The 26,573-nt window shown below is 38.8% G+C and overlaps 2 protein-coding genes and 2 pseudogenes across 2 annotated transcripts; 3 read left to right on the top strand and 1 right to left on the bottom strand.

The window, feature by feature from the left end:
- Window positions 1–2,637: 2,637 nt before the first annotated feature.
- On the bottom strand, window positions 2,638–4,150 carry LOC141837908 (NAC domain-containing protein 68-like; annotated as a pseudogene).
- Window positions 4,151–9,455: 5,305 nt separating this feature from the next.
- LOC141837910 (NAC domain-containing protein 87-like) lies at window positions 9,456–10,675 on the top strand (annotated as a pseudogene).
- Window positions 10,676–15,498: 4,823 nt separating this feature from the next.
- On the top strand, window positions 15,499–17,099 carry LOC141837911 (thioredoxin-like 1-2, chloroplastic). Its single transcript, XM_074725274.1, has 4 exons — window positions 15,499–15,856; window positions 16,062–16,238; window positions 16,327–16,491; window positions 16,575–17,099. The coding sequence occupies exons 1-4, from the start codon at window positions 15,617–15,619 to the stop codon at window positions 16,827–16,829; spliced, it is 837 nt and encodes a 278-aa protein (XP_074581375.1). The 5' UTR covers window positions 15,499–15,616; the 3' UTR covers window positions 16,830–17,099.
- A 1,748-nt stretch (window positions 17,100–18,847) lies between these two features.
- LOC141838149 (NADH--cytochrome b5 reductase 1-like) lies at window positions 18,848–23,008 on the top strand. The gene is made up of 9 exons (XM_074725551.1): window positions 18,848–19,090; window positions 19,670–19,811; window positions 19,888–19,978; window positions 20,645–20,722; window positions 21,525–21,605; window positions 21,681–21,770; window positions 21,949–22,014; window positions 22,366–22,452; window positions 22,674–23,008. The coding sequence occupies exons 1-9, from the start codon at window positions 18,985–18,987 to the stop codon at window positions 22,764–22,766; spliced, it is 834 nt and encodes a 277-aa protein (XP_074581652.1). The 5' UTR covers window positions 18,848–18,984; the 3' UTR covers window positions 22,767–23,008.
- Window positions 23,009–26,573: the final 3,565 nt, after the last annotated feature.

Raw genomic sequence — 26,573 nt, 5'->3', positions numbered from 1 at the left:
ATCAAAGAATGACAAGGAATTCAACTAGCATTCAAGAGATATAATAACTAGTATTCTAAGCCCTAAAAAAAAAAAGATAAATCTCAGTTAATTACTATCCATGAGGGTGAGGACAAGGGTTTTCGAATCACAAGGATAAATCAGGAAGTAACCCAAACGCCCAGCATCCTTTGATTGCAGTTCCCCATTTGCCTTCCTGCAAATACATGGTAGTTGGGGATCAAACTGCAAGTGTCTGGGTGACAACCTGATTATCCTACCGCGACACCATGCCTCGGAGACCAAGTATTCTAAGTACTCAAGCTTGTTAGGAAAGTATTTGATCATAAGTAATAATAGATATTTCCTTCAACATTTTCTCAAATCCAACTATATCCATTTTTTTTCATATTCATTTCTTTAACTCTCATCATTCTTTTTTCAAATAAGCAAGGAATCATTCACACATCACATCTCTTCTAAATCTTGGCACAACACTATATTGTCTTATTCACTATAAAGATCGAGTATGCTATAGCTACTGATGCTCGAAAAAGATGCTCATCGATGGTGTTTTTTGAGAATTAGGTTTGAGACCAGAGGAGCATGAGCCATTGTGGTAGCCTAATTAATCATGAATTAATCATAAATGGATAATTAATATGCTTCATTATTATTATTATTTGATCAACTGTCAACATCTTAAAATTTTCATTATTAACGAAAAATATTCTATAATACATTATAATTGAAATTTAAATAGTGGATGCTTAGACTTCATTCAACATAGGAGACATCACAATCCAAATTAAATTGAATAGAAGGAGATGCCAATCTTAAACTACACATCCCAATCAAAAGGCAATTTGTCTCCCGCATGTGATTGCTTGTCTATCAAGGGCCCCACCATGTTTTCTTCTTCTTTTTTTTAATATATTAATTAATAGGTTTGAATGTGCTTATCTTAACATTTAATTATTCAATCATGAAAATCATCAATGTATGAATAAAATTCGAGTGGAGTTACTTTCAAATAAGATGATAGGAAGGAATGTCTCCCTAGTGGTGCAAAAAAATTTGTAGTTTAAAATTTAAATAAATTATATTTTTAGATGCTATTAAATCATATCCCATCACTATTAAATTATTGGTATAAGTGCTATATTGTGAATTATATCCTATAATTAATTTCTAACTAGTTATATTATAGGTATTATTAAATTATATTCTAAATGTTACCTAATAGATTAAAATAATTAGCTGAATATACGATATAAGTGTGAATATGATTAATATCCAATTTTTATTTTTTTAGGTTAACTTAGGAAAACCTTTGGTCGATCAAAGAATGTAAAGCTAAATTAAAAAATCTTTACAAAGTCATTAAATAATTCAACATAGATTTCAGTTCATTATCCCAAACTTATCAATCCAAAAATTCCTAACTTTTTTCATATCCAATATTAGAAATTCAATACAATGTCGAGGAGTGTGACGTCCAAAGCTTGTAATTTTTATATTACAACAAACGCGAAATATAATCTTGTAATTTTCATAGTCTAATCTTCAAACTTGATGGCATCCTTTGAAGTCCAAAGCTATTTATAGATTTATGATCAAACTACCACGTCCATCATCCTATCTCGAATATATTATTAAATATAAACTACAGTGAGTCAAACATTAATGTTATTTGTATATATATAATTAACCAAACTACGAGATTAAATATACATGAAGAAGATTATACATATAAAAAGTATATACACAGGTGTTCGTGTTTCACGGGATCCCAACACAACTAGCTGTTCGATTTAGAAGGTGGCGATGATTTTTGACAGGATCCTGTAGATCATGTAACCATGCACATTGCATTGTTTTTTTTTTTTAATTTAGGTATCCAAGTTAATCTCAGAGGTGGATGATCTTCTCCTTAGTTAGTTCATCAAAATAATCTGAAAGATCAAGCGGAACCTAATGTGGCAATCCAATATTACTAATAGTTCAAGCATCAAATTCTAGTTATATGAGTTAATTATTGTAATTTCTGAGGTATGATTGAGTTGGTTACTACGAAGTAGATAATTATTGAAGTGAGTAAGAGTTGAATCTCGATAAAATCGAGACAATATGCTTTTCTATAATGGTCAATTTTAATTTTTTGATTTATCATTCACACATATGATCATAAAATTAATTATGTGAGATAGATAAAATTAACCACTATGCCTTCTATTACGAACTGTGCTGTGCCGGAGGGGCGCACTTCTACTCATTGCACTGTTGCTCCTGCATGATTGGCGGCTTTTAGCCGTATTAATGATTTAATTCCAGGGGCCATGTGATCTCAGTCAGGTTCCACATGTGCTTGACAGTCCGCCAACACTTATTGGTCAAGTGATAAGTTAATAAATTCAGAGAATTATAACAACCGCTGTGTGTATTTGTAACGATATTAATTATTAAGTTTAATTAACCTTAAAAATGTATACTAAGTCAAAGGAACCTACTCTACTTTATTAGAATTGTTATAGAGTAATGAATGTGTGTATTAGATTTGATCTTTTTGCTAGACTTGAAGTTAAGGAGCCAGCCCATCAGGACTCTGTGCTGCCACCTCGAAATTGGGCTACAAAAATCATCAAGTAAATCCATAAAAACATTTGAAATATTAATTCCATTGTCTTTTAGGATCAAATTAATAAAATAATTTCATCAATTATGTGAAGAACAAACACACAAATTTAAAGAATCCTACTCTTCCCTCTCTTCATCTTGGAGATGCATACGTATATCAATCTTCTGAAACTGCCACGTTTAGAGTTGTTCTTTACCTTTCATGTGCTAACTCGATCTTACCCTGCTACTATATACAGAGGGATACATCTCCCCTGACCACCTCTAAATCTAATTCCAGAATGACTGCGCGTTTGATTGGTTCTGGTCGAAGTAATCCTGGTTCGAGATGCTGAAGACTGAGGCAGGTCCAAATCCAATCGCCTCCATGGTGCTCTGGAAGTCATCCAGATTCAGGTACGTAAACCAATCATCCTCTTCTTTCACTGCATCCACCTCCTGGAAGCCGCCGGCGCCGGCAACTTGTTCGGCATCGGAGTCTTTAGTACTCCATGACCTTGCATCTTCGTTCGTGTCGAAGGAATCGGCGGTCCTCGGAGACGGCGGCATCTGTTTCTGCTTCATCTTCTTCTCCCAGTTGTTCTTTTTGTTGTACAAGCGGCACAAGACGCAATCATCCAACTGCGGCGATGAAGTTTCTCTGGTCAATTATCGTAATTCTACGAATTAATGAGAAAGCCATGTGTGCGACTTACTCTCAGGTCGCCCTTCTTGTTATTGGCGGATCGATCGACATCGGCGAGGCGGTACTCATGCATGATCCAGTCCGTCTTGACGCCTCTGGGCGCCTTGCCGTGGTAGAACACTAGAGCCTTCTTTATCCCGAGGGGCCGACGGCTTCCCGGCGGTGTTACCGGCTTGTCGGCGCCGGTGGCCTTCCAGTACCCTCGTCCGGCGGCTCTGTTCGGCCTCGACCCGTTCTGGTACTTTCGGTCTCTCGGAGTGAAGAAGTACCATTCTTTGGTTCCGAACAACGCCATCTCTGGTGCCGGAAAGGCGCAATTTTTAGAGCACTCACAAGGTGTTCGACGGAGTGATTGATGGGCACAAATATAGATATACATACCTGGAAGGTCCCAGGGGTCGAACTTGTAGAGGTCGATCTCGGAGATGATGGGGACGTGGAGGCGCTGGCCGGAGGCCTTGCGGACGAGGTAATCGACGACGAGCTCCTCGTCTGTGGGGTGGAAGCGGAAGCCGGGAGGGAGGTTCAGCTCCGCCTCAGCGTCTCTCCTGGTGTCCATTGAAGTCTGTCGCTTGGGAAATAGATCGAACAGTTGGTGTGCGGTTGAGCGGAGTAAGAGTGGGAGGAGGCGAATATATAGGGAGAAAGTTGGAGTTGGCCTTGGCCCGTTGGTGTGTGCGAGAGGGCAAGGGACGGGGCGCGCTGGCGGAGACAAAAGAGCTGTGGCGGCGAGGCGCGTGCGCGGCAGGTTCGCGGTGCGCGCGAGGGCTTGACCAGAACAGAGACAGATCAGACAGCGAGGTGTGGAGATGAAGTCACTGAGTACGTATGCGTCGCTGGGTTGTGCATGTGATAAGATTGCAGTCGATTGAGGTCAAAACACTGGTCAACAATCCAGCGTTGACAATTCATCTCACGACCGTTGAGTTGACTTGATTGTCTCAGGATTCTTCAAATTTGTACCATTGAATTTACCATTTTTCTCGGTCCAGGTTTTATTCTTGCATTGCAAAAATTTAGCACGTGCATCCAAGTTGACTGATTATGGGTGAGCTGATCGACCCAGAGCATCGTGGTTGCCAGTCGGAAGCGCCATTGTCAGCTAGCCAAAGCACCACCATCGAGCTAGCTGTTATTGACCGACTGATGGGCTTGTTTACCCAACGACATTCTCGGACCCTATTGCTTCTAATGGTTTCATGTTTATTTAGGATTTTATTCAACTTCGCTTCTTAATCTGATTTGAAAGTAATATATAATGTATCATGAGCGAACCCGATTGAATCATGGCCTCTTCTACGTTCTTACATGGGCCAAACACTGTCTAGACCCCATTTGCTCTTGGCCTCTCCATCTCGTTAGGCTTTAGCGATTCTTAGACATACTCCAACCATCTTGAGCAGACTTTTTCTAACCACAATCTCTGACAATACCTTATGGTCGCAATCGCCGTATATTTATTCAATCGGACTCCATTCGATTTCGTTCCTCATCCCGATTTGGAGGGGGGATATGTGGGGATATGTGATGTATCCCGAGTGAACTCTGTCGGGTCATTGCCCTCTTCTATGTTTATGTGTGCGCTTAGACCCGACCATAGTTTGGAATCGAGGGTTCGACGATTCTTGGAAGGTTGACCCTTAATCTTAACCATCCAAGACGGTTACGATTTATGGTTTATGATTCGGTTCATAGTTCAAGATTATATATAAAGAAGGATTTGCACTTATTTAAGTTGCCGATGTATCATCTTAGGATATAAAAGAATTAAAGCTCGCATAGTTACGTTTTTACACTTTTATCTTATGAAGTGATGTTATTACTCACTTTTATTTTCCTGTTCTCGTAGCTTTCGTTCGTTCAGTATCAAAGTTTTCTACTTCGTCATTTGAAAGTTGCATTCCCTATTGATGTGGTGGATAGTAGGATCTACACGTGGCATAGTCAAGTAACAATAAGGCCTATATGGAGGTCAAAGTCAAACATATGTGGAGGTCAAAACATCCACTCGACTCCTCCTTCAGCTCGGCCACCCAACTCCTTCATCTCGGCCACTTGATTCCTCATTAAGCCTAGTCACGCCTGAAATGAATAACGACAATGAATATTCCAGAACATGTGGCATCGTGTGGGTAATAAAGCGTTATATTGCTGTCAGATATGGTCCCCTAGATGTCCTTCTTCAGACATGTGACATTTAGCGGATGGAGGGGCAACTAATGAATATTGGATTTGATCTCCTCCTCAGCTCTGACGTGGAGATGCTCTTTTGATAATTATATAAACTCTATAGAAGGTAATGGAGGGGGCTCACTCCTAAATAACTCCACTAAACCCTCTCTCTTCTTCTTTTTCTTCATTTTTTCTACTACTCTTAATACGGAAAGGAAATCCTAACTTGAGCCTACCTCGGTGCCCGTTCAAACCCTCGTTTGAGTGTTGTAGACATCTTCATCATCATTAGCACCACCTACTTCTTCACCTCAACATTTGCTGTTTACTGATTCACCAGATTGCGATTTCAGACAAGAACAAATTGACACCGCCTATGAGAAACACATGAACTGAAACGTGGTGATGGTGGAACCCAGGATAACTATTGAATGTCCTACCTTTGCAAGAGATGTAGCTCGTGATGAGACCATTACCATGGTCAGAGACAAGTTTCAAACATTGGTTGATCGAGCAGTGCAGCAGGTTCTGCAAAATCTTCCTCCAAAGAATCTGACTCCTGAAAAAGTACTGGACGCCTCAACCGAGGTGACACCTGTTCCTAGTTGGGAGTTGAGGGGCATAGTAGGACCCCTCCCCACCACCTTCGCTAAGCAATGGAGTTAGATGGTGATCCCACCTAAAGAACACTTAGATGGATCGGCGACGGGAGAAATGCCACCCCTAAATTAGAGTAAGGGCAAAAAATTCATACCGGTTGAGAACAAGTCTTTAGAGTTACATCTTGAATGATAAACTACCTTGTAATTTTTGAGTACCTCAGCTCGAGGATTATAATGGGTCATCTAACCCCGAGGATCATTTGGGTTGGTTCGAGAAGAATGTCATGCTATATTAATATACAGATGACGTCAAATGTAGAGTATTTCTAATGATTCTATCCGGCCTCGCTCATCGATGGTTTGACCAACTACCATCTGCGTTAATTCAAACCTTCACCGATTTCATGATTGTAAAGTTGCAACACTTTGTCAGCAGTAAGAGGTACCAGAAGACACCACTCAACCTATTTGCCTTGAAGAAGACAACTAAAGAAAGCTTGAGGGATTACATTCATCGGTTCAATAAAGTGGCTATGGGCGTGCCCTCGACTACCTTCGAAGTACTCATCATCGCTTTCTCTCAAGGTTTGCAAGAAGGAGATTTCTTTTGATCTTTGGTGACAAAACCACCGATGACTTTCGATCTTATGTTGGGATGCACACTGAAATACATCAACGTGGAAAAAGCCCAAGCTACAAAAAAAAAGGATATCGTGGTGCATACATCAATTCCAACTCGGTTTGACCGCAAGGCTCCCCCACCACCTCTTTGACACAAGGAGTTGTTCATGCCACATCAGTTATCTCGACTCAAATAGTTGGGCAAACTATTCAAATTGTGGAAGCAGTCCCAACTCCAGATCGTTCCAATAGGTCAAATATCAAGGGTGAACGATATTGTTCTTTTTATCATTCTCGGGGGCATTCCACCCATGAGTGCTGACAGTATGCTTGAGAAATTCACTATGCAACTGAAGAGTGTATGCCTACTCGGAGATCACCTCCGAGTCAGCTCGGTGATCGTCCATCTACTATGCTTAGGGCAAAATTTTGAACATCGAGCCAACCATCGAAGAGAATCGTCGAATCGCCGAATCAATCATCGAAGGGATATGCCTCTACAAAGTAGGTCTCGGTCTTAGGAGCCAACCTAGTGCTAACAGACGACCAACACCGGAGATGTCAGGATGGATTCCTCATGTTGAGGGGATATCAACATGATCTTAGAAGGTTCGACTGATAGAGATTCCAATCGAGCTCAGAAAATAGGAGTGTCAATTTGGATGGGTTCGAGTCGGATTGAAACAAAAATATTATTGTCGTTGGCTGACCAATAGTGACATTGTTTCTGGCCAACCTGAGCAATGTCATCTGTTCCTACTTGAGATCGCCTCTGGATGAGTCACCGGACACCTGACCTTTACGTTGACGGAGTCATACAGGATCCACGACCTGATGAGAGAGGATGGTGCTCCCGTAAAGCTAGAAAGAAATGAAGGAGAGTGAGAACGAAGGTAGGGATGCCCTGGCTCAACTGCTCCGATGCTCAAATCAACTCCCCGACCAAAGATGGAGAAGAGGATAGAGGGGTGTAGGAATCAAAAAAAATTTTGGTTGTGTGTGCGTACATGCACCCGCGAGAAGCAGAGTCATTATATGGAGACGACACATCGACAGTAAGGGGAACGTCATATCAACAATAAGAAAAATATTTCATCATCGTGCCAATTGAGGGTCCCATCACTCATGCTTAGTATGGTAGGAGCCCATGCTGTATTAATAGGGTAAATGATCTATCGTTAAGTATTTTACCATCAAACATATCCTTCAGGAGGCGGTCCGACAACATGAGTGATAGAGCAAAGGAGATAGTAATGATGGAATAAGACCACTTGGGTGGAAGTGCGGACTTGGTGAGACTGGATTGACTGGAGAGTTAACCTCTGTCTAGGAGATCACGGATTCAATCAAGAGCAGAGTCGGTTGGGCACCGAATAAGTCACGGAGTCGATCGGGCGCCGAGTCCGCCACAGAAGGTCGGTGCCGAGTCGGAGCTTGGACACTAAGCTACGACGGGGAGCTTGGACACGGAGCTCGGGCAGGGAGCTCAGTGGGTACAAACGTGGCATCCAACGTATTGCCTCCACATGGGCCAAGCCTTGACCTTTTTGACTAGAGCATATCTGCCCATAACACCATCGATTGATCAACCAACAGTGGCCAAATCAGAGTACTGCCCTCAAACAACTTTGGCCCAGCCACTACCTCTTCTGCCTCCCATTATTTCAAGTTGAGTTGCTATTTGAAGGTATTTAATTCTTGAACCTGCCAAATGGGCTAGGTTCAACTAGGCTAGAATGGCTAAGCAATTCAAGTATGTTGGATTGGTTGAGCGATTAGAGCTGTTTAGATAAGTCAGCATGATCAGTGATCTACACTTTTTATGCAAATGTGTCAATGGTTTGATTGATCGAGCGAGTGAAACTACATATAATTAAAAGCTAATTAATTTAAATACACAATGAAAGATAGATCATCTAAATAAATGAAGCGAGTTATATAGGCTGATGATGAGGAAAAAGGGTTGGAGAATGACAGTTAAAGATTCATAGACAAAGTGTTAGATTTTTTTTTTTACCAGAAGTACTTCTCATTATCCGATTTAACATTATGTTGAAAAAAATTTTAAAAAAATATTTTTGGTAAAATAATGGAGCCACAATTTCACATCTTGAAACAGAGGAGACAGGAAGAAAGTTCATAAGGATTCTTTTTCATGTTTCTTGCACATGGCGCATCGAGCAAAGGTATTAAGGATCATGAACAATGTACCAGTCTTTCACGTCTATCGAGGAAGTTCCATAAAATAATTATTACTAATATTTTACGTAGAAAAGTCTTAATTTTTGACCAAAAACGTCATCTTCAAATGGTTATTATCCGAGGGATTGAGGTTACGTACATCTTAATTATAGTTTTGTTTATCCTTTCCCATTCCTCATATATTTATATATAAATAACAAGTCATTTATATCGAGTTTATTCACATTAATTAAAGTTATGTATGCCTATTAAATTTAAAAAACTAATTAGAGTAATAGAATATATAATATTAAATATACAATAAAACAAGCATTTGTTAGTTTAGTTAACAGAATAAACATATAACAACTATTCCTAGTTACTGAAATTAGATATATATTTGATATGTTTTTAGCTAGTTTGCTTAATTAAATCTTCGAATAATGAGGTCAATAAAACCAGTGACAAGAGCATTAAAGTGAATCGGATGGATGGAGCTATCCTGATTACCTGTTCCTTGTACTGCACGTATCTAAATCTACGAGCCGTCTTCTATATATCAACTCTTTCCCCTCTGTCTCTCCTCTTTTTAATCTCCCCTTTCTCCCCTCAACCTTCCTCATCATCTCTCGTCTGTTTCTCAGGTGAAGCCGGCCATGGCGCAGGGCATAGAACTCCCTCCGGGCTTCAGATTCCACCCCACGGATCTAGAGATCATCACTCACTACCTCGTCCCAAAGATCTCCAACCCAACCTTCACCGCCACAGCCATAGCAGACGCAGACTTGAACAAGTGCGAGCCCTGGCAACTTCCAAGTATGCATAATATATATATATATTCTTCATCGATCGACTATATATATAGATAGATATATCTTTTTTTCTTTAGGGCAGTAATTTGATATGTATTATATTCTTAGGCAAGGCAAAGATGCAGGGGGGGAAGGTGGAGACGATGTACTTCTTCTGCCAAAGGGACAAGAAGTACCCGACCGGGATGAGGACCAACAGGGCCACGGAGTCCGGCTACTGGAAGGCCACGGGCAAAGACAGGGAGATCTTCTGCAAGGCCAGTAAGGGCGCGGGCGCCCTCGTCGGCATGAAGAAGACGCTTGTGTTCTACAAGGGAAGAGCCCCCAGGGGAGTCAAGACCAACTGGGTCATGCATGAGTTCAGGCTCGAAGGCAATCACCACCATTCCAATGACCTCCCAAATCTGCAAAGGAGGAATGGGCCGTGTGCAGGGTCATCCACAAGAGCACAGGGTTGAAGAGATCATTATTCACCAGTACTGCTCCTGCACCACATGGAGATGGTCTCATGGATTATTCCTTGATGGAATCCAACCTAATTGATGATCGCGTCTTTGACTCGAAAGGCGTCGATGCTATGATGGGCGATGGGAATTATCCACAAGTACAGGCGATGATGATGAGCTCGATGAATCCGACTTTTGGTTCACAATTAGCCGCCGCCCCTCCACTACAATCACCAAATTACTACAGCGACTGTTCCTTGGGCTCTTACAGCTTGCACCAGGACGAGGCATCACTGATGGCGAGACCATCTGCCAACACTTGGATGAGGCATGGACAACAACTACTTACGGATTTTGAATGATCGATCTGTAAAACTACCTAAAGAATATTATTGGTCTAGTTAATGCATGTGTCAGTATTATATATATCATCATAATATATATTCTTGTGTATATATATAGATCATGCATAAGAAATGAGAGTGCAAGTAGGGAGATTGACTGTTAGGCCAAAAGGAATTCTTTCTTTTTCAGTTAAAGGTCATGAGGTCGTGGAAGGGCAAGTGGAAGGGGGTTGTATTCGTGTGATTAGATCAATAAGCTTAATTACGCTAATGAGCAAATGGTTTCATTTCATGATCGATCTCCAAATTTAGGAGATTTAAGTAAAATATTGTCCCTAGTAGGAAAGTAAAAAAGAAGATGAAGAGTTCTATAATTTTCTACCACGTCGAATTAATATATATAATTTCCTGATGGTGCTTGAGATAAAGAAATGAGGCTTATCATGGCATATGTATATGCATGCGTACACGAGTTCAATGCTAGCATATGTAGAATATGAGGAAATTTTACGTATTCTTTTTTTGTTTCTTGTCTGTTTAATATTGCTTTCTCTAGAAAAATATTTATGTGGAGGTGTTATATTATGTCATCCAACTATATCATGCTTATATCGTTGAGGGGTCATGTTTTTTTAGCATGATGATAATGATACTGTATAAAGTTTACTTGTAGATTTGGTAGCTCCTTTGTAACCCTAATTAATTCTAGTTCTAGAATAGAAGCAATTGATCTTATATGATCGAAAATATATGATATTTCAGTGGAAAAAATCTACATTAACAGTGAACCAATGAGAAGTGGAGGAGGAACTAAATATTAGTTTGTTTGAGATTTGGTAGAGTTTTTTAATATGGAAGTTTCATCAAAATTAACTGACCCTAACTAGTAGGATAAGATTGTAACTTACAAATAAACAATAATAGTCTAGCTGAAAGAAATCTCAAATAATTAAATCACCATGACCTCTGAAAGAATCTCTACGCACGCATCTTCTCCCCACCAAAATCCTACCAACTTATCATCATCTTACACCTCTTTGTCATTGTCGTCATCCACCCCTAAGTCATTGTAGTAGTTCTCGCTTTGTTGTTTGCCATCTTACACTAATGATCTTCTCAACTCCTTGTCACCAATGTTAGGATTAGAGGGGGGGGGGGGGGGGGGGGCCGGAGGGGAAGGGGTGTGAATAGAAGATTTTGTTGGGTTGCAAGGGTGCAAACACAAGTGGTATTTCACACATGGAAAAATCATGGTTTAAAAGAATGGAAGAGCCTTGATCTAGGGGAGAGTCTAACCATGAGGGTTTAGCTCCCGTGGACAATATCATGTCATTGAGGACCAATTTCATCGGTTCTAACAAGTGGTATTTCACCGGTTGCGGCCAAGCAAGAAGTCCTGTAGATCGGATGGACCGAGGGGCAAAAAGTCCTAGTGGATCGAGGGTTTGGACATCAAATGGAGGCTTTTCGTTTGAGGGGGGGCCTATGGTCCTTTGTTTGAGGGGTGAATTGTTGGGTTGTAAGGGTGCAAGAATAGTTCCACATCTAAAACACATAGAAAAAATCATAGATTTAAAAGAATGGAAGATATCTCCATTGGCATGAGACTTTTTGGGGAGAGTCCAAGAACAAAGCCATGAGGGTTTAGACCCAAAATGGACAATATCATGCCATTGTGGCGATATTTTGATTCCATCAGTTCTAACAGATTTACTTGGTATCCACCTTCTTAAGGTGACTAATCTAATGCCTACTCTTATAGTAATTTTTCTCCACTATAAATTCTTCCTTTTCGGATACCTTTCGAAGACGGAAAAGCCAAGAACACAACAATAAGAATAAGATGCAAAGATAAAAGAAATAAAAAATTAAAACAACTTTACAATGAAACCTTACTTTGGATGCTTTCTTGTTGTTTGTAATAGCCTCTTGTTGATCCGAAAATGACCTTACTCACTAATTGATTATCATGTCAGATCTGACCATTTAAACTTACAGAACTATTATTTTTGCTTTACCAATCGATTGTAATCGATTTTTTTAGACCAATCGATTACGCCAATTGATTCCAAAGCATTCTGTTCGATAACCACCTTCTGTCAATTAATTGCTTTAGATCAATTGATTATATCAATCGATTCCAAAGCATTTTATTTGCTGGCCACCTTCTGTCAATCGATTGATAGCCAATCCTAAATCTTGAATTTCGAATTTAGAATTTATCAATCGATTGATGAACCTCACCAATCCATTATTAACCCTATTTTAGCCAGCAACCTTTTTTGAGATTTATGATTTACCAATCGATTAGTCTTACTCACTAATCAATTATTAATCCTATTTTAGCTTTTTAAAGTTTGAATGCTCATCTTGTTTGGTATCCGATTGACCTAAACTTACCAGAACTTTTTCAGCCCGACATCCAATTATCCGTGACTTACTAGGACTTCATATTACTTAACATCTGGTTAACCTTGACCTACCAAAACTTTTTCATTGCCTAGCATCCAATCAACCTTGCTGGGACATACTCGTTGCCTCACATCCAATCAGTATCGACTTGTCAGCACTTCTTCTGCCCAACATTCGATCATCAGTGATTTGTCGAGACTTTCCGTTCGTCAATTATCAAGTATCTGATTAACCGTAACTCACTTGAATTTCTCATCATGTCAACTCCCTGATGGATTTCCGATTACCAAGTGTCCGATCAACCGTGACACATTTAGATTTCACTTGCTAACTCTCTGTTGACTAAGTGTCCGATCAACTTTGATCCACTTAGACTTTCCTCTTTGTGCCAAATGTCTAGTCCTTCATGCCCCACTTGGATTTCTCTTCACCATCAAGTATCAGGTCAATCTTAACCTTGACATCCAACTAACATATTGATTAAATATCAAAACTCAAACTCGAGTCAAACTGATCCACCTTAACCTAAGATTGATGACACCAACAACCAACGCCACTAGTGTTGTTTGCCATCAATATCCTAGCTAAAGCTAACCAAAATATAACTCTTACCCTAATTTAATCCTAACCATAATATTTACATTTTTTAATATAATCTTGCTTTTCAGTGCAATTTGATTACTTCCAAACACAATGGGTCAATGGTGAAAACATTAGATGCTTGTATATATGTAGAGTGCATGAACCAATACACTCTATCATAGGCATAATAGATTATATTCCACCTCTGATCGATAACTAAGGCATTCTCGATGGAGTTGCAAACAAAATTTAGCGAGGCAACACTCTAAGTGGAGCTCATTGATTATATATGAAACCTATAATTGTTAGTCGACTGAAGCCCCTAAATTAGATCCCAAAGTTTTCATTGATTTAATATGTCAAATCTTGTTGCTCGATCTGTGAGCCGAGATTTCTGCAGCAGTAAGGTGGAATCCGTCAATCCAATGGCTTTACACGGCCGATCCCACGATCATTTATGAAGAGCCGAAATTCCTACCTTAGGTCCTGTTGCTCCATCTAATTGTGTTCTCATGTCGTCTAGTCTGATTGGTTGATCGATCAACCAAAGACCTAGAGTTCTTCTTGTTTTTATTCTAGTGCTATAGTGTATTTCATTCTCTCTATTACTTTTGATATTTATTTTGTTTCACTAAAAAAGAAAGAATTAATCGATCGGTAAAATTTCCCTAACCAAAATGAGTTTGGTTGTAATTTTGTTTTTTTATATAAATATTGATCGCATCGCAAATTCTAGGTAGTGGATGAGCAATGATCCACATCCAACTTTTATTAGGTGTAATTAAATTTGTAGGGGTAAATTTCTTTGTTTTAAAATTATGATTATTAATTGATAGAATTTTATGTAATGATTTGATCGATGGTACCGCTATAATTGTTTGCTTGTTTACATTTGTTTAAGTAAATTTTATCCTTCAAGATTATAGAATATTGATCCATATCAATTACATATATAACTAGCTTGTTTGATAGTAATAAAGTTTTAGGACATAGTCAAGTTGATATTCGGATGGTAGAATTATATTATTAAGTATGAGTCAATTCAGGTGGTAGAAAAATATCTTCCCACCTAAAAAGTTGCTCGATACTTGATTTATCTCTCTTTATCTCGCCGTGAAGCAAACGATAAAAGACACATAGGGTGAATGAAATCATCTGGTTGCAACATTGATTGATAGTAACAATACAAAAGGTTGCTTGACTTATTCATGTAATGAATTTGACCGAACTTATTTGATCATGTACGGAGAATCTGTGAATTTATTTGAGAGTGCAAATGTGAGGACTAATATTGCAAATGTTAAAATTGATTGATTCGGTCTAGCACAACCTAGCCCTAATAGGCCATTTGCTTAGTGCATAGGGCTTAGGCCTTTTTTTTTTTAAAAAATCTAAAATAAAATTATAGATTTTATGATTTTTTTTATTTTTTAAAAAAATCTCTATTGTTTATTAAATTTCTTATTCATTTGATTTTAAGTATATCGGCTAGGCATGTTGTTGGGCTTAGCACAGTCCTAGATAGAGTCGTACTATAAATGAACTGAATGTTTATGAATAAATTTGATGTTTAATTTAGTAAGAAATTATTTATGTTCAATCAATTAAATAAATAAATATGAATAACTTGTTAATAATATTATTCGTGAATAATATTGGTAGAACAATATTCGTGGATAATATTCTTGAATCATATTTATCAATAAATATTTTTTTAATATACTAAATAAATAAATAAAATTTTAAAATAAATATATAAATTTGTATTATCAAATTTAATAATTAATAAAAAATATTATTGTTTTGTTTTGTTTTTGTTTTGTTTTTGGGTTTATCCAAATCCTGTACATTTCCAGGGAGACGGGTCTATAATTGATAAGTCCTCACTTGACTCAAATCCACCGTTCACTTATCTTAATCGACGGTTAAGATTATCTGTCAAACGGAACGGAGAGGACAAAATTGGGCCAACCTGTTTCCGTTCGCCCCGCTTCTATTTTTCTCCATCTCCCTCGTTTGCTTCCCCTCGAAGGCTCTCTCGCCTCTCGTTCCTGTTCCCGATCGCCCCGTGTTGATCCCCTTTTGGGCCATTTGGTTTCGGAATCTCAACGCCAGGAAGGAGACGCCTCGGTCCGCCGTGCCCATGGCGCAGGTATCGTCTCAGAGGAGCTTCCTTTCGCCGTGCGGCGGGCGCCGTCCATTTTCGTGTTCTTTGGCGAGGAGGAAAAGCCCGGGCTTCGTGACGCTTCGCCGAGTTTCTTCGCTGAAGATTGAAACCTTGAGGTTGGTTTCTCGTAGCGCTGGTTTCCATGTGCGGAGACTTCATGTTGGGACGCCGCGGCGGAAGACCTCGCGGGGTGTCCTCTCGGCGATTCCTGTGCAGGTAGGTACAAGCTTTGAGATCTAGTGGTTCGAGTTAGTATTTGTTCTTGAATGCTCGATCTTTGATGATCCAAAGTATTAATTCGTCTCAAAAGTCATGGCAGTCTCGTTCGTTCCATGGAAAAGAAAAACAAAAGCGATGTTTTAGGTTTTTTTTATTATCTTGATTAAAATTGATAATGCAACTTTGGGCGGATTGGATCCAGATGACTCTTTCCTTCGGGAAATCTCAGAAATGGTGGGAAAAGGGTCTCCAACCCAACATGAAGGAGATCGAGTCGGCACACGATCTTGCCAACTCCTTATTGAACGCCGGTGACAAACTTGTCATCGTAGATTTCTTCTCCCCTGGATGTGGAGGCTGCAGGGCCCTTTATCCAAAGGCATGATCTTTCAACGGAATTTCTCCGATCAATTGCTTTATATCACCAATCTCATGTAATTCGAAAGTTTCAATCTCTCTTGATGCAGATCTGTCAGATTGCAGAGATGAATCCTGACATCCAATTTCTTCAAATAAACTACGAGAAGCACAAGTCCATGTGCTACACCTTGAATGTCCATGTCCTTCCCTTCTTCAGGTTTTACCGTGGAGCACAGGGTCGACTCTGCAGCTTTAGCTGCACCAATGCAACTGTAAAATTATAACGGCCCTAAATGCAGCTTTCCTCACAATTGTTCTTCATCATTTTGTTTTCATCAATTTGTTTATGGACCAGATTAAGAAGTTTAAAGGTGCTTTGGCCACGCACAGCACAGATAGGTGCAGTCTTGGGCCAGCAAAGGGTTTGGAGGAATCAGAACTGCTGGCTCTGGCTGCAAACAAAGATCTCTCCTTCAGTTTCGCTAACAATCCAGTTCCTGTTCCAAATCCTGATGAAGATTCTACAAGCCCTAATATTATTGTGCCCACAGTCAATGGAGGCGTTGAAGACTCTGAAGAGAAGACTCGACTTGCCACAGCAGAGAGATGAAAACTGTAGACGACTTGCTGCCATCTCCATGTTTATGGTAACTGTAAGGATCTTACTCACGTCCAAGCATCACTTGTTTGTGTCATTGTGTGTACCATAGTTGTTGGAAGATGGAAGAGAAAGAAGAGGAACCTAACATATTTGCATATACATATCTATGTATATAATCTCGAGAGACTAGTTCTATGTGTTCTTTAAGGCATAGAGCTGTTTCTATGTTGTGTTGTATAATCTGAGACATAAATATTATTCAAATATAATGTTTGATTCTGATGAATGAAGAACTGGAGTTTGGTCATGAAGTTATTATATTGTGCTCACTTTGATGTGGCTTCAATCTTAAACAGATAGTTGGCAAATGGAGGTCACATACATTTAGTTTGACCATTAGTTTGCAGCCAAGTATCAATGATGTATTAAGCCCTATTTTAAATGGATCATTTGTTTCATGTGATTGATTAAAGTCTCAATGCCATCGGGTTCCTTTGGCTCTGATCATCGACGCCACCAGCCTTGTTCACATCTTGGAGACTGAATTGGAAGACGAGGTAAGCATTCACATGCATTGCATACATCTTCAGAGTTGTTGTTGAAGGATTTCACTGGAAATTCATGTTGATTTGCTTGTTGTTCTTGTGGTGCAGCTGTTCAGAGTGGCCACCCTATGCGATGTCGTATTGCGCTGCCGTGTTGCTCCGCTGCAAAAGGCTGGAACAGTCGCTCTTATAAGGAACCGAACCAATGATATGACTCTCGCGATCGGAGATGGTATTGCAACTAGCTCTGAACACTTGCATTCTAGTGTAGAGATGATAGAAAATCTCACGTCCTTATACCACTTGGTTTGTAAATTGCAAGATCAGGTGCGAATGGATGGCTCTATGATCCAAATGGCTGATGTTGAGATCGGCATAAGAGGCCAAGAGGACCGGCAGGCTGATGTTGGATCATTTCAGATTCTTAGTGCCACTTTGGTTGGTTCATGGCCATTGGAATTACCAGAGGATGGCCTACATGATCTTGTACAATTTCTATAGAAATTCAGTATATGTGTTCCTCCTATTTTGGTGAGCTTTACCATTTCATTTTCATTCGATCGACACCGTGTTCTCTCTTCAAGTTAATGTCTAACAGATGGTTTCTCAGACGTAGGGATGTGCTCTACACATCATATCGCTTAGCGAGTGCGATCGAAGTTGAAGAACAGAAATGCATCAGAGATTCCATTGAGGACTTTCTCACAACTCTGATGCTCATTTATTAGCTTTTTTTTTCCATTAGTTTTGATCGGTTTTAGTTTCTTGCATTGTGTGTACATTCATTTAGATGGAAATCGGATCGTTGACCAAATGCTAGTTAACCACCGGTCCTCATCTTCAAGATTAGGGGGACACCTTGTGGAAAGTTGTATTATACAAATACTAATTTTATAATTTTATATACTCCTGTATTAAGATATTTTAAATTTTATTAACTGTATATGGAGTTTCTATGGTTCAATTATTTTATTTTGTATTATTTTCAATTGAAACAGAATCAAATTCTGAGTTGCATCCATTAATTTCAGCTCAACTTCGTCGTCATCTCTCCGATTTAACCCAAGTCAACGGCCTCGATGCTGGGCAAGCAAGTCAAACCAGATGCCCGAACAAAATGGGAGTCAACCATGGTCATGGTCAAACTGGGTATCGAACACTAGATTTTCTGTTTTTTTCCGGTTTATTTTGAATCCGTTCGGCTAGGAATTAGTGGGCATCACCTAACCCTGGAGCAGTGGCATTGCTGAAATATTTATCAAATATCTGCCTACTTATCGTACACCTACCCCGTACTAAATTCCGTCCGATTGGTGATCAACTCAATAATAATAAATAAATAAATAATGATAATATTTTATTGTGAAATTGAAATTATGGATTGACCGATTCACCCCTGGCCGGGACCCAACACTAATTTGTGATCCAATTGCAAAAAGGAACCCTAAATTTAAAAATTTTAACAAGGCGAACCATCCGATTCGTTGGAAGGAGGGGCGTTTTTCCTATTGGAGGCAGGTAAGCGAGCTGTTGGAGAAGAGGCAGAAGTAGGATCGGAAAGAGTAGACGAGGGAGAGAGGGGAATTGGAGCCAGAAGGAGTCTCCTTTTCTGCAAATCCATGGATTTCTTGGAGTCCTGCGGCGTCGAGACAGTCGGGATAGCCGTCGCCGGGGTTGCCGTCGCTGCAGGCGCCATTTACTTCTGCTTGGGCAGGAAAACAAAAGGTGAGACTTTGGGTGTCCGTTCGATGTTTCTTGAGCCGAGCCTCGATCTGTTTGGATCGGTTTGACTTTTTTTTTTTTTTTTTTGCCGTGTTGTGGATCTGGCCGTCTTCTTCTTTGTATTAAGCGATGGCTCGTTTTTGTTCTATTGGATATGTGTGTGCGTGCTTTTCCTTCTTAGGTTCGCTGAAAGGTCGCGACTTGAAGTTTGTCTTTAAATTTAAGATCTCATCATTTAGTTTGTCTTTGAGTTGGTCTGATGAGTCGAAGTTTGAGGATGATTAGATTATGGTTCAGAGTTATGCCCTTTCTCTTCTTGTTCAACTGACTTTGCTGTAAATATCTCAAGGGAATAGGTTCTTAAATTGTTTGTCACTTTGACTTGGCCGTGAAACTGATGATATCTTGAAGATGATGCTTAGATTCTATTACAAAAGCAGCAATCTTTCTATTTTTGAGTTATAATGATTGTTATAGGATAGTTTAGGGTTGGACAGTGAAACTGAATTTTCTTTATTGAAAAATGTTTAAAATCTAATAGGCCCTTTTAATTATCATTTTTTTTTTTTTTTGCTTTCACAGGCTCCTTGGATCCTGAGAATTTCAGGGATTTCAAACTTGTTCAGAAAAAACAGCTTAGCCACAATGTGGCTAAATTTCAATTTGCTCTTCCTTCCCCCAGTTCTGTGCTAGGTCTTCCAATTGGCCAGCATATAAGTTGCAGGTTTGTAATCTGTCTGCATGCTATATAGCCGAATGTTTTTTTATTAATTTCATGGTATTTTTGTTTGCATTGGCAGGGGAAAAGACAATCTTGGTGATGAAGTTATTAAACCATATACACCAACTACTCTGGACTCTGATCTTGGATACTTTGAACTTGTTATCAAGGTAAATACAGATCATTAAATTAAGTAAAAAAGCAATTCTTGCTCAGTGTATATCTATGCTCTTGAAAACAATAGACAGCTGGCATGTGCCATGTAGTTGGGTAACCTCATAGCACATATATGGTATACGGGTGCATATATGGTCCTTATTATAATAATAAAATTCAAATAGTTTTAGTAATTAATCAATGTAAACCTAGTATTGAAAACATTTGACATCTACCTCATAGTAAATAACCAAACTGCAAATGAGATTTTAGTCTCTTAAGTATTGATCTGTTGTGAAATTAAATTAACTCCAAAAAGTTTCAAACATTGATTTGCAAAGTTAATAATCTGTTTTAGGAAGGAAATTTTTAGAAGATGGCATTGTTGAGTTTCTCAAACTACTGGTTATAGGGGACATCTATCATCAATTGACACTAGAAGTGGATTTTAGCTTGACTCAATGAGTGGTTTCAATTCCACGAGCCAATTGATATTAGAATACTTTGCATTCAATGCTACACAAACCATATAATCTTTTATCGGAGTATGTAAATGGTCTATTTGCATAGTTATACTGCATATAACCTTAACAAAGCTATGAACCATGACATGCATGTTTGAGTATATACCTGAGCTGCTTAACATGATTATATTGTGAACATTGTTGCCGATGATGCAGATGTATCCTCAAGGAAGAATGTCTCATCATTTCCGTGAAATGAAAGTTGGTGACTACATGTCTGTAAAAGGGCCTAAGGTACACTATACTTGTTCATCTTATTATGTTGCCATAATCTAATATTATGTACTTCTATCCTGGTATTGTGGATAATTCTGTCGACAAATACATCAATGGCACCTAGTCCTTCAATTCCTGTTTTGAGATGACATATGATTGATGGGTATACAGCCTGTGAATGTGCAACTCAATCCATTTTGGATCGGATACAACTAACCTGATTCTTCTTATGATCGGCTTTTCCCAAAAAGTGGATTTTGAATTTCTTTTGTTACTGGTATTTCCTTGGGTTGAGAGTTAATTTATGCGCTTCCCATCTAAAATTTGCAATTATTTCTGTCGTTTTGCTAGGTTCTTATTTAAGTACTTCTATTTCAAGCTTGGTGCTACTTCATCTATCATTTTTGTAGAAGAAAAGATGCCCTTATCTTTTTTTTTCTTTTCCATTTTTGAAGTATTTTTTAGTTTTTGTTCTTTTTTGATGAAGATCAAGCATCTTTTCTGTAGAAAAAAGCAAAGTTTAGTATTCTATTATCAAAAAAGTTTTTGATAAATATTTTATTTTAATTTTTGTTTTCAATTTTTTTGGAGAATAATAACTGGAAATGGAAACTTTCACTCTTTCCTGAATAACTTTCGTTTATACAACTGCATTTTTTGATAAATATTTTATTTTAATTTTTGTTTTCAATTTTTTTGGAGTATAATAACTTGAAATGGAAACTTTCGCTCCTTCCTGAATAACTTTCCTTTATACAACTGCATTTTTTTTAGTAAACAGCTATCCATATGAGTTCTAATCATCCCTTTAATACTCTAGGGGCGCTTCAAATATCAAGTTGGCCAAGTCAGAGCTTTTGGAATGATAGCTGGTGGATCTGGCATTACTCCAATGTTTCAAGTAAAGAATGATTTATCTTCATGTCATTGGTATGACCAAAATAGTCAAACTCATAATATACCATTTTCATCCCAGGTTACACGGGCCATACTGGAAAATCCAAAGGATAAAACTAAGGTTCACCTTATCTATGCTAATGTCACTTATGAAGACATCCTTCTGAAGGTAAATTCAAACTTTTTGTTGCTTTTCACCTAACAGATTATACAGTAATTATCTTTCCTAATTGTTTGTACTAGTGCTTACCAGCTACTGGTAGGAGTATGCATTAGTTGCTATTTTTTTGAGTTTGAAGAGTGTTTGTTGATCTTTTAAAGGTTACGAGAAAATTTATCACATGCAGGAAGAGTTGGACAGCTTGGCTAGGAATTATCCTGATCGCTTCCAAATTTATTATGTGCTTAACCAGGTGAAATATTCTCTCTGTTGATTCTCATTTGAAGTTCTATTTTATGGAGTCAATTTCAATATTACCTCTCATTCATATCTTGACTAGCTTTTATGATAGTTTCTTAATGATTAAATTCTCACATAATACTTCTTCAATTATAATTATTTTATTCCACGAACCACAATCATATTTTGGATAATTTATCAGTCCATTTAAGCAATTGACAAAAAATGCTAGTTGGTTTGAATTATAACAAATTATTATTACTTCGACAAGAGCATATACTTGCCATGCTATATGTGTTTCACTTCAAGTGTTCATTTGCATCCTCATTGTTTTCTGAACATTACTATATCCTTTTTTCTGCAGCCTCCTGATGGTTGGGAAGGTGGTGTCGGGTTCGTATCAAAAGATATGATCAAAACTCACTGTCCTGCGCCGGCACATGACATCCAGGTAGGCATGAGGAACTACATAGTCATCTATCAGTACAATGAAGCTCTAAAATACAGTCAAAACAATGTCTAAAACCTGATGAGCATAGACCTTAACCGGACTTCATATAAGGTCATCCTCACAAGTGATGGTCTAAAATCCTTGTAGTCGACCGCAATAGCTCTGATTGTACATGTTTGTGTGTATAGATTTACATAGTTTTGTATGTTTACAATTGGCAGGTTCTGAGATGCGGTCCGCCGCCCATGAATAAGGCCATGGCAGCACACCTGGATGATCTTGGCTACACAAAGGAGATGCAGTTCCAATTCTAAGTAATATCGACAAGTGCAAGAATACAATGCTTTATTTCCCATGAAGCAATGGCGAAACCAGTTCATTAATCATTTGATTTGAGAGTCTCGACCAACTGAAATCCTTGTACGCTTGCTAGATTTCAGTCTGAGGTTGTGTTTGCTTTTCTAAAAGCAACATTTTACTGATCTAAATTGAGCTGTGTGAAACATGATTTTTCTTCCCAAAGATTTGAAAACGTTCTATATGATGAGAACATCAATAGCCCATTCCTTCCTATTTCAATCGACAAGCTAATTAGTTGATCGAAGGATAAGTGGTAATTTCCACTCTACTCATACTCGTATATGATGGCACATAAGTTTATGAGTATGGTTGAGTTGGTTAGTGAGGATAAATTTGTTGAAGTGGGTAAAGGTCAAATCTCGACGAAGTCGAGATAATATTCTTTTTCGTAGTAGTCAATTATAGCTTTTATTTACTTCCTTATAGATTTATAGGGAGTCATAGGACCGACTACATTAGGACCGTTGGAATAGTGAATTTCAGCTTTTATTGTAATATCACTGAGTTAGACTCTTAAAGATCCTCATGAAAAATCAAGGTACCAATTATATTCGATTAATTTTCATATTATTTATTTAAAATTTAAACAATTTATACTTAGATCGGATCCAATTAGGTCAACTTAATTGACTTCCACCCACCCTTGCAGCAGAATTACTTCCCATGGGCGCCACCTGCTGAAATGAAAACACAAGCGACAAACGACAGAGACATTCAAAAGCCGTTCGCCCACAAAAAGCGAAAAGAAAAAGAATAAAAATAAAAGTCTGAAACCATCAAGCAAAGCCCACTGCTTCAAGCATCCAATCGGCAAATTATCAAATCCACTGCTGCTGCTATACTTTTCCATTCAGCTTCATCCTCAAAACCAACGGCAGCTTTACCAGATCCGAGAAACGATGAGCTCTCTCTCTATATAAACTCTACGATCGATTTCTCGGGCACCATCTCCAAGTTATACAGTAATCCAAGTTATCATGGCTTCCCTTGTGCTTATTGTGTCAGAGCTACTGCATCTAAAAGAAGCTGGGAGAGTTGAACTGATGAGGCTAGAGGCTGCTGCTGCTGCTGCGGCTTCACGAAATCGCATCAGGTCCACCACCGCAAATTGCAAGAGAAATGCTGAAAAAATGTCGTCGGCGACGGACGGAGACAAAGAGGAAGAAGAAGAGCTGATGGACATGAGAGTTGCTGTTGAATTAGTTTGGCCATGAAGTAGCTGCGTTCTTGTCAGATTGTAATGCTCTTTGATTGGCGAAACTGAGAGCTCTAGCTACTTCTCTTAATCATGTAAATTTCTTTGATTAATTCCTGCAATTGTTTGACGTAATCCTCCCTCTTCTCCGCGGAGAGTTAGAGGTCTATTGTTCTTTGGGGATCAGTACAATCATCAATATGACACCAACCGTTTCATTTCTTCAACTGGTCCATTCTGGAACAGTTTGATCCTAGATATTGTTCTGTTCTCTAGAAATTCAGTGGGGGCAGCCTCCACTGCACATTCACAAATCACAATCCTGCTACAACTTGCAGAAGAAACCTCAACTTTTGTTAGAAGGAGTTAATCACCAGGAAAGTTAGAACATCAAAATCATTCTGACTGCCTTTTTTTAATTCAGTCAGTCCTTCGACCAATTTGATTGCTCTGTTTGAGCTTTCAGTTAGGAAAAAAGAATGAGGTGGAGAGTGACTCGAAGGGCTTGCAAATTCCATTTCAATCTCATGACGATGCCACAGTAGATGATCCATGAGTACGTCAATTAGCATTTAACTTGATGTAATTAATTAAAAACTATCTAATTTGATGCCTTAATTGCACCACCAGGAACATCATTCTGGATCCTTACTGTCAAACATAACACAAATTTTGTATTTTTAAAAATTGAAAGTATATATGGAAAATGAAAGTATGGAAAATAGACTTGTTTCTTAACAATCTAGAATCCTGATTAGCCTACGTGATAGGAAAAGTTCAAGAAGCGGATCGATGTGTCAAATAAAAAAGTTAATAGTCAATCTTAGGTGGATTAACACTCCCATCCCAATCTTGATCATCCTAACATAGACCATCTCGATCTCTCTGTCTTTCTCTCAGTCATCTCGACCTTGACTATTTTGGCCTCTTTGCCATCTTGATCCTAGAAGCTACTAAAATCCCTCAAGTGTACAGTCCTGACAAAGGATCAGAACGGTTATAAGGTTGTCATGCCCAGTTCCTTGGTCCCTAGTGTCTGCGCCTACAACCAAAAGGTAAGAATAATCAGTACTGCCGAACCATATGGCAGTTATAAGGTTAATAGATCCCCAGATACCTCATATCGGGGCCAACTGGCAACAATCGTCAAAATTTGTCCCCTCGGCCCCGACAAAGGTCTGCCCTCCAGACTAACGTGAATATTCCTTCTCGTAAGCAGTGGCGGATCCAAGGGGGGGCTGAGCCCCCCCTGACATTAGGAATTGGATCCACAACATTGAACATGCTTCTGATAATGTGAACAAGATTCTTGTTGATAATAAAGCTGACATGGATGAGAGCAAACGAGTATGTCCTTCTAGTCTTCTTTAGCTGGTCAAATATAGAGCTTTCATTAATGATGATTTTTAACTGTAATTCACAGGCTGTACCGACTGCAAAGGGACAAGCACTTGCTGTCTCCGGAATCCTGGTTTGCTTATAGATATTGTGCAAGGTGAGAATTCTTCTGAACTTAGCTACTTTTTTTCTTCTTTACATCTTGATTGTTGACATTTCAGACTGCAGACATCCGAGCTATGAACGGAGAAGCCGTACATGTGGGTCTGAGAAAGACTGGAATCATTATTCCTGGTGGGGGCCTCCCAAAGCATCATATCTGCAATGCCAACATGTTCCAACCAATGAGATGATTGAGGGAGTACTGCCTACTGTTGTTGAATGTATAGCAGAGTCCTAATGAGTTAATGTCACTCAAGTTTACGATACTGCTATGAACTAATATGTATGCATTTCGGTTTATGTTTTAAGGCATTGAATGAATCATTAATAAGCTAATATTTCATTTGCATTTTAGTTTGTGGTTTGGCTCTTTGAATGAACCACTTTGTTTCTTCTTTAACATTAACTGAATGTAAAAGTTTCTGAATCAAATCCTAATCTTCTTTCTACTGAAATCAAGCAGGTTCACTGCGATGCAACTATTGCCTTCCCCCTACTTGTTGCTGCAACATTTGCAAGGAAGATTCACGAAATAGCCAACATCGAATTATAATTCGGTTTGATTTCCTTTCGACGATATGCTTATGGAATCTGAATATCTGGAGTTGGGAGACTGTTCAAGGTTGTTCAAATTTTTCGAGCATCCACAAGGATCGGAAGCTCGAAAAATTCTGTAGCCGGCCTGGTTGAAAAAATTGAGCCCCGGTTGAAAAATTAGTCTGGATCCGCCACTGCTCGTAAGTATATAAACCTTCCTGTAAGTATGAAAACTCTTTCCCACAACTTGAGCAACTACACATATTATTACTTATTCTTCCTCTTCCATCAAAACTGACTTGAGTGTCAGAGTGGTTTGTCAGAATTTCGGCATTCAACTAATCCGTTCGATTAGCTTCTTCTCAGTCCCTTAATTGGCGGGAGCAGTGGTGCATGAATTAGAGATTTGTTGATTGGTAGTTTAACCGTTCACGATATCCGATTGGAATAAATATGTTTAGTCATTCAAAATTAAATTTAGGTTCTCAAAAAAAGTTAGAAAAAAAAAAACACTAACGCAAACACAAAC

The sequence above is a fragment of the Curcuma longa genome, chromosome 11, assembly GCF_044706935.1.
Source record: "Curcuma longa cultivar G26 ecotype Majalengka, Jawa Barat chromosome 11, ITB_CL_G26_1.1, whole genome shotgun sequence".
NCBI classification, from domain to species: Eukaryota; Viridiplantae; Streptophyta; class Magnoliopsida; order Zingiberales; family Zingiberaceae; genus Curcuma; species Curcuma longa.
This window is presented reverse-complemented; position numbering and strand designations above follow the sequence as displayed.

Bases quoted from the DNA above. Each gene is read 5' to 3' on its own strand.
- LOC141837911 (XM_074725274.1), top strand. From the start codon at position 15,617: ATGGCGCAGGTATCGTCTCAGAGGAGCTTCCTTTCGCCGTGCGGCGGG. The intron at 16,239-16,326 runs GCATGATCTTTC...CTCTTGATGCAG, and splicing joins GCAGGGCCCTTTATCCAAAG to ATCTGTCAGATTGCAGAGAT. The intron at 16,492-16,574 runs GTAAAATTATAA...TTTATGGACCAG, and splicing joins TTAGCTGCACCAATGCAACT to ATTAAGAAGTTTAAAGGTGC.
- LOC141838149 (XM_074725551.1), top strand. From the start codon at position 18,985: ATGGATTTCTTGGAGTCCTGCGGCGTCGAGACAGTCGGGATAGCCGTC. The intron at 20,723-21,524 runs GTACACTATACT...TTAATACTCTAG, and splicing joins TGTCTGTAAAAGGGCCTAAG to GGGCGCTTCAAATATCAAGT. The intron at 22,015-22,365 runs GTGAAATATTCT...TTTTTTCTGCAG, and splicing joins TTTATTATGTGCTTAACCAG to CCTCCTGATGGTTGGGAAGG.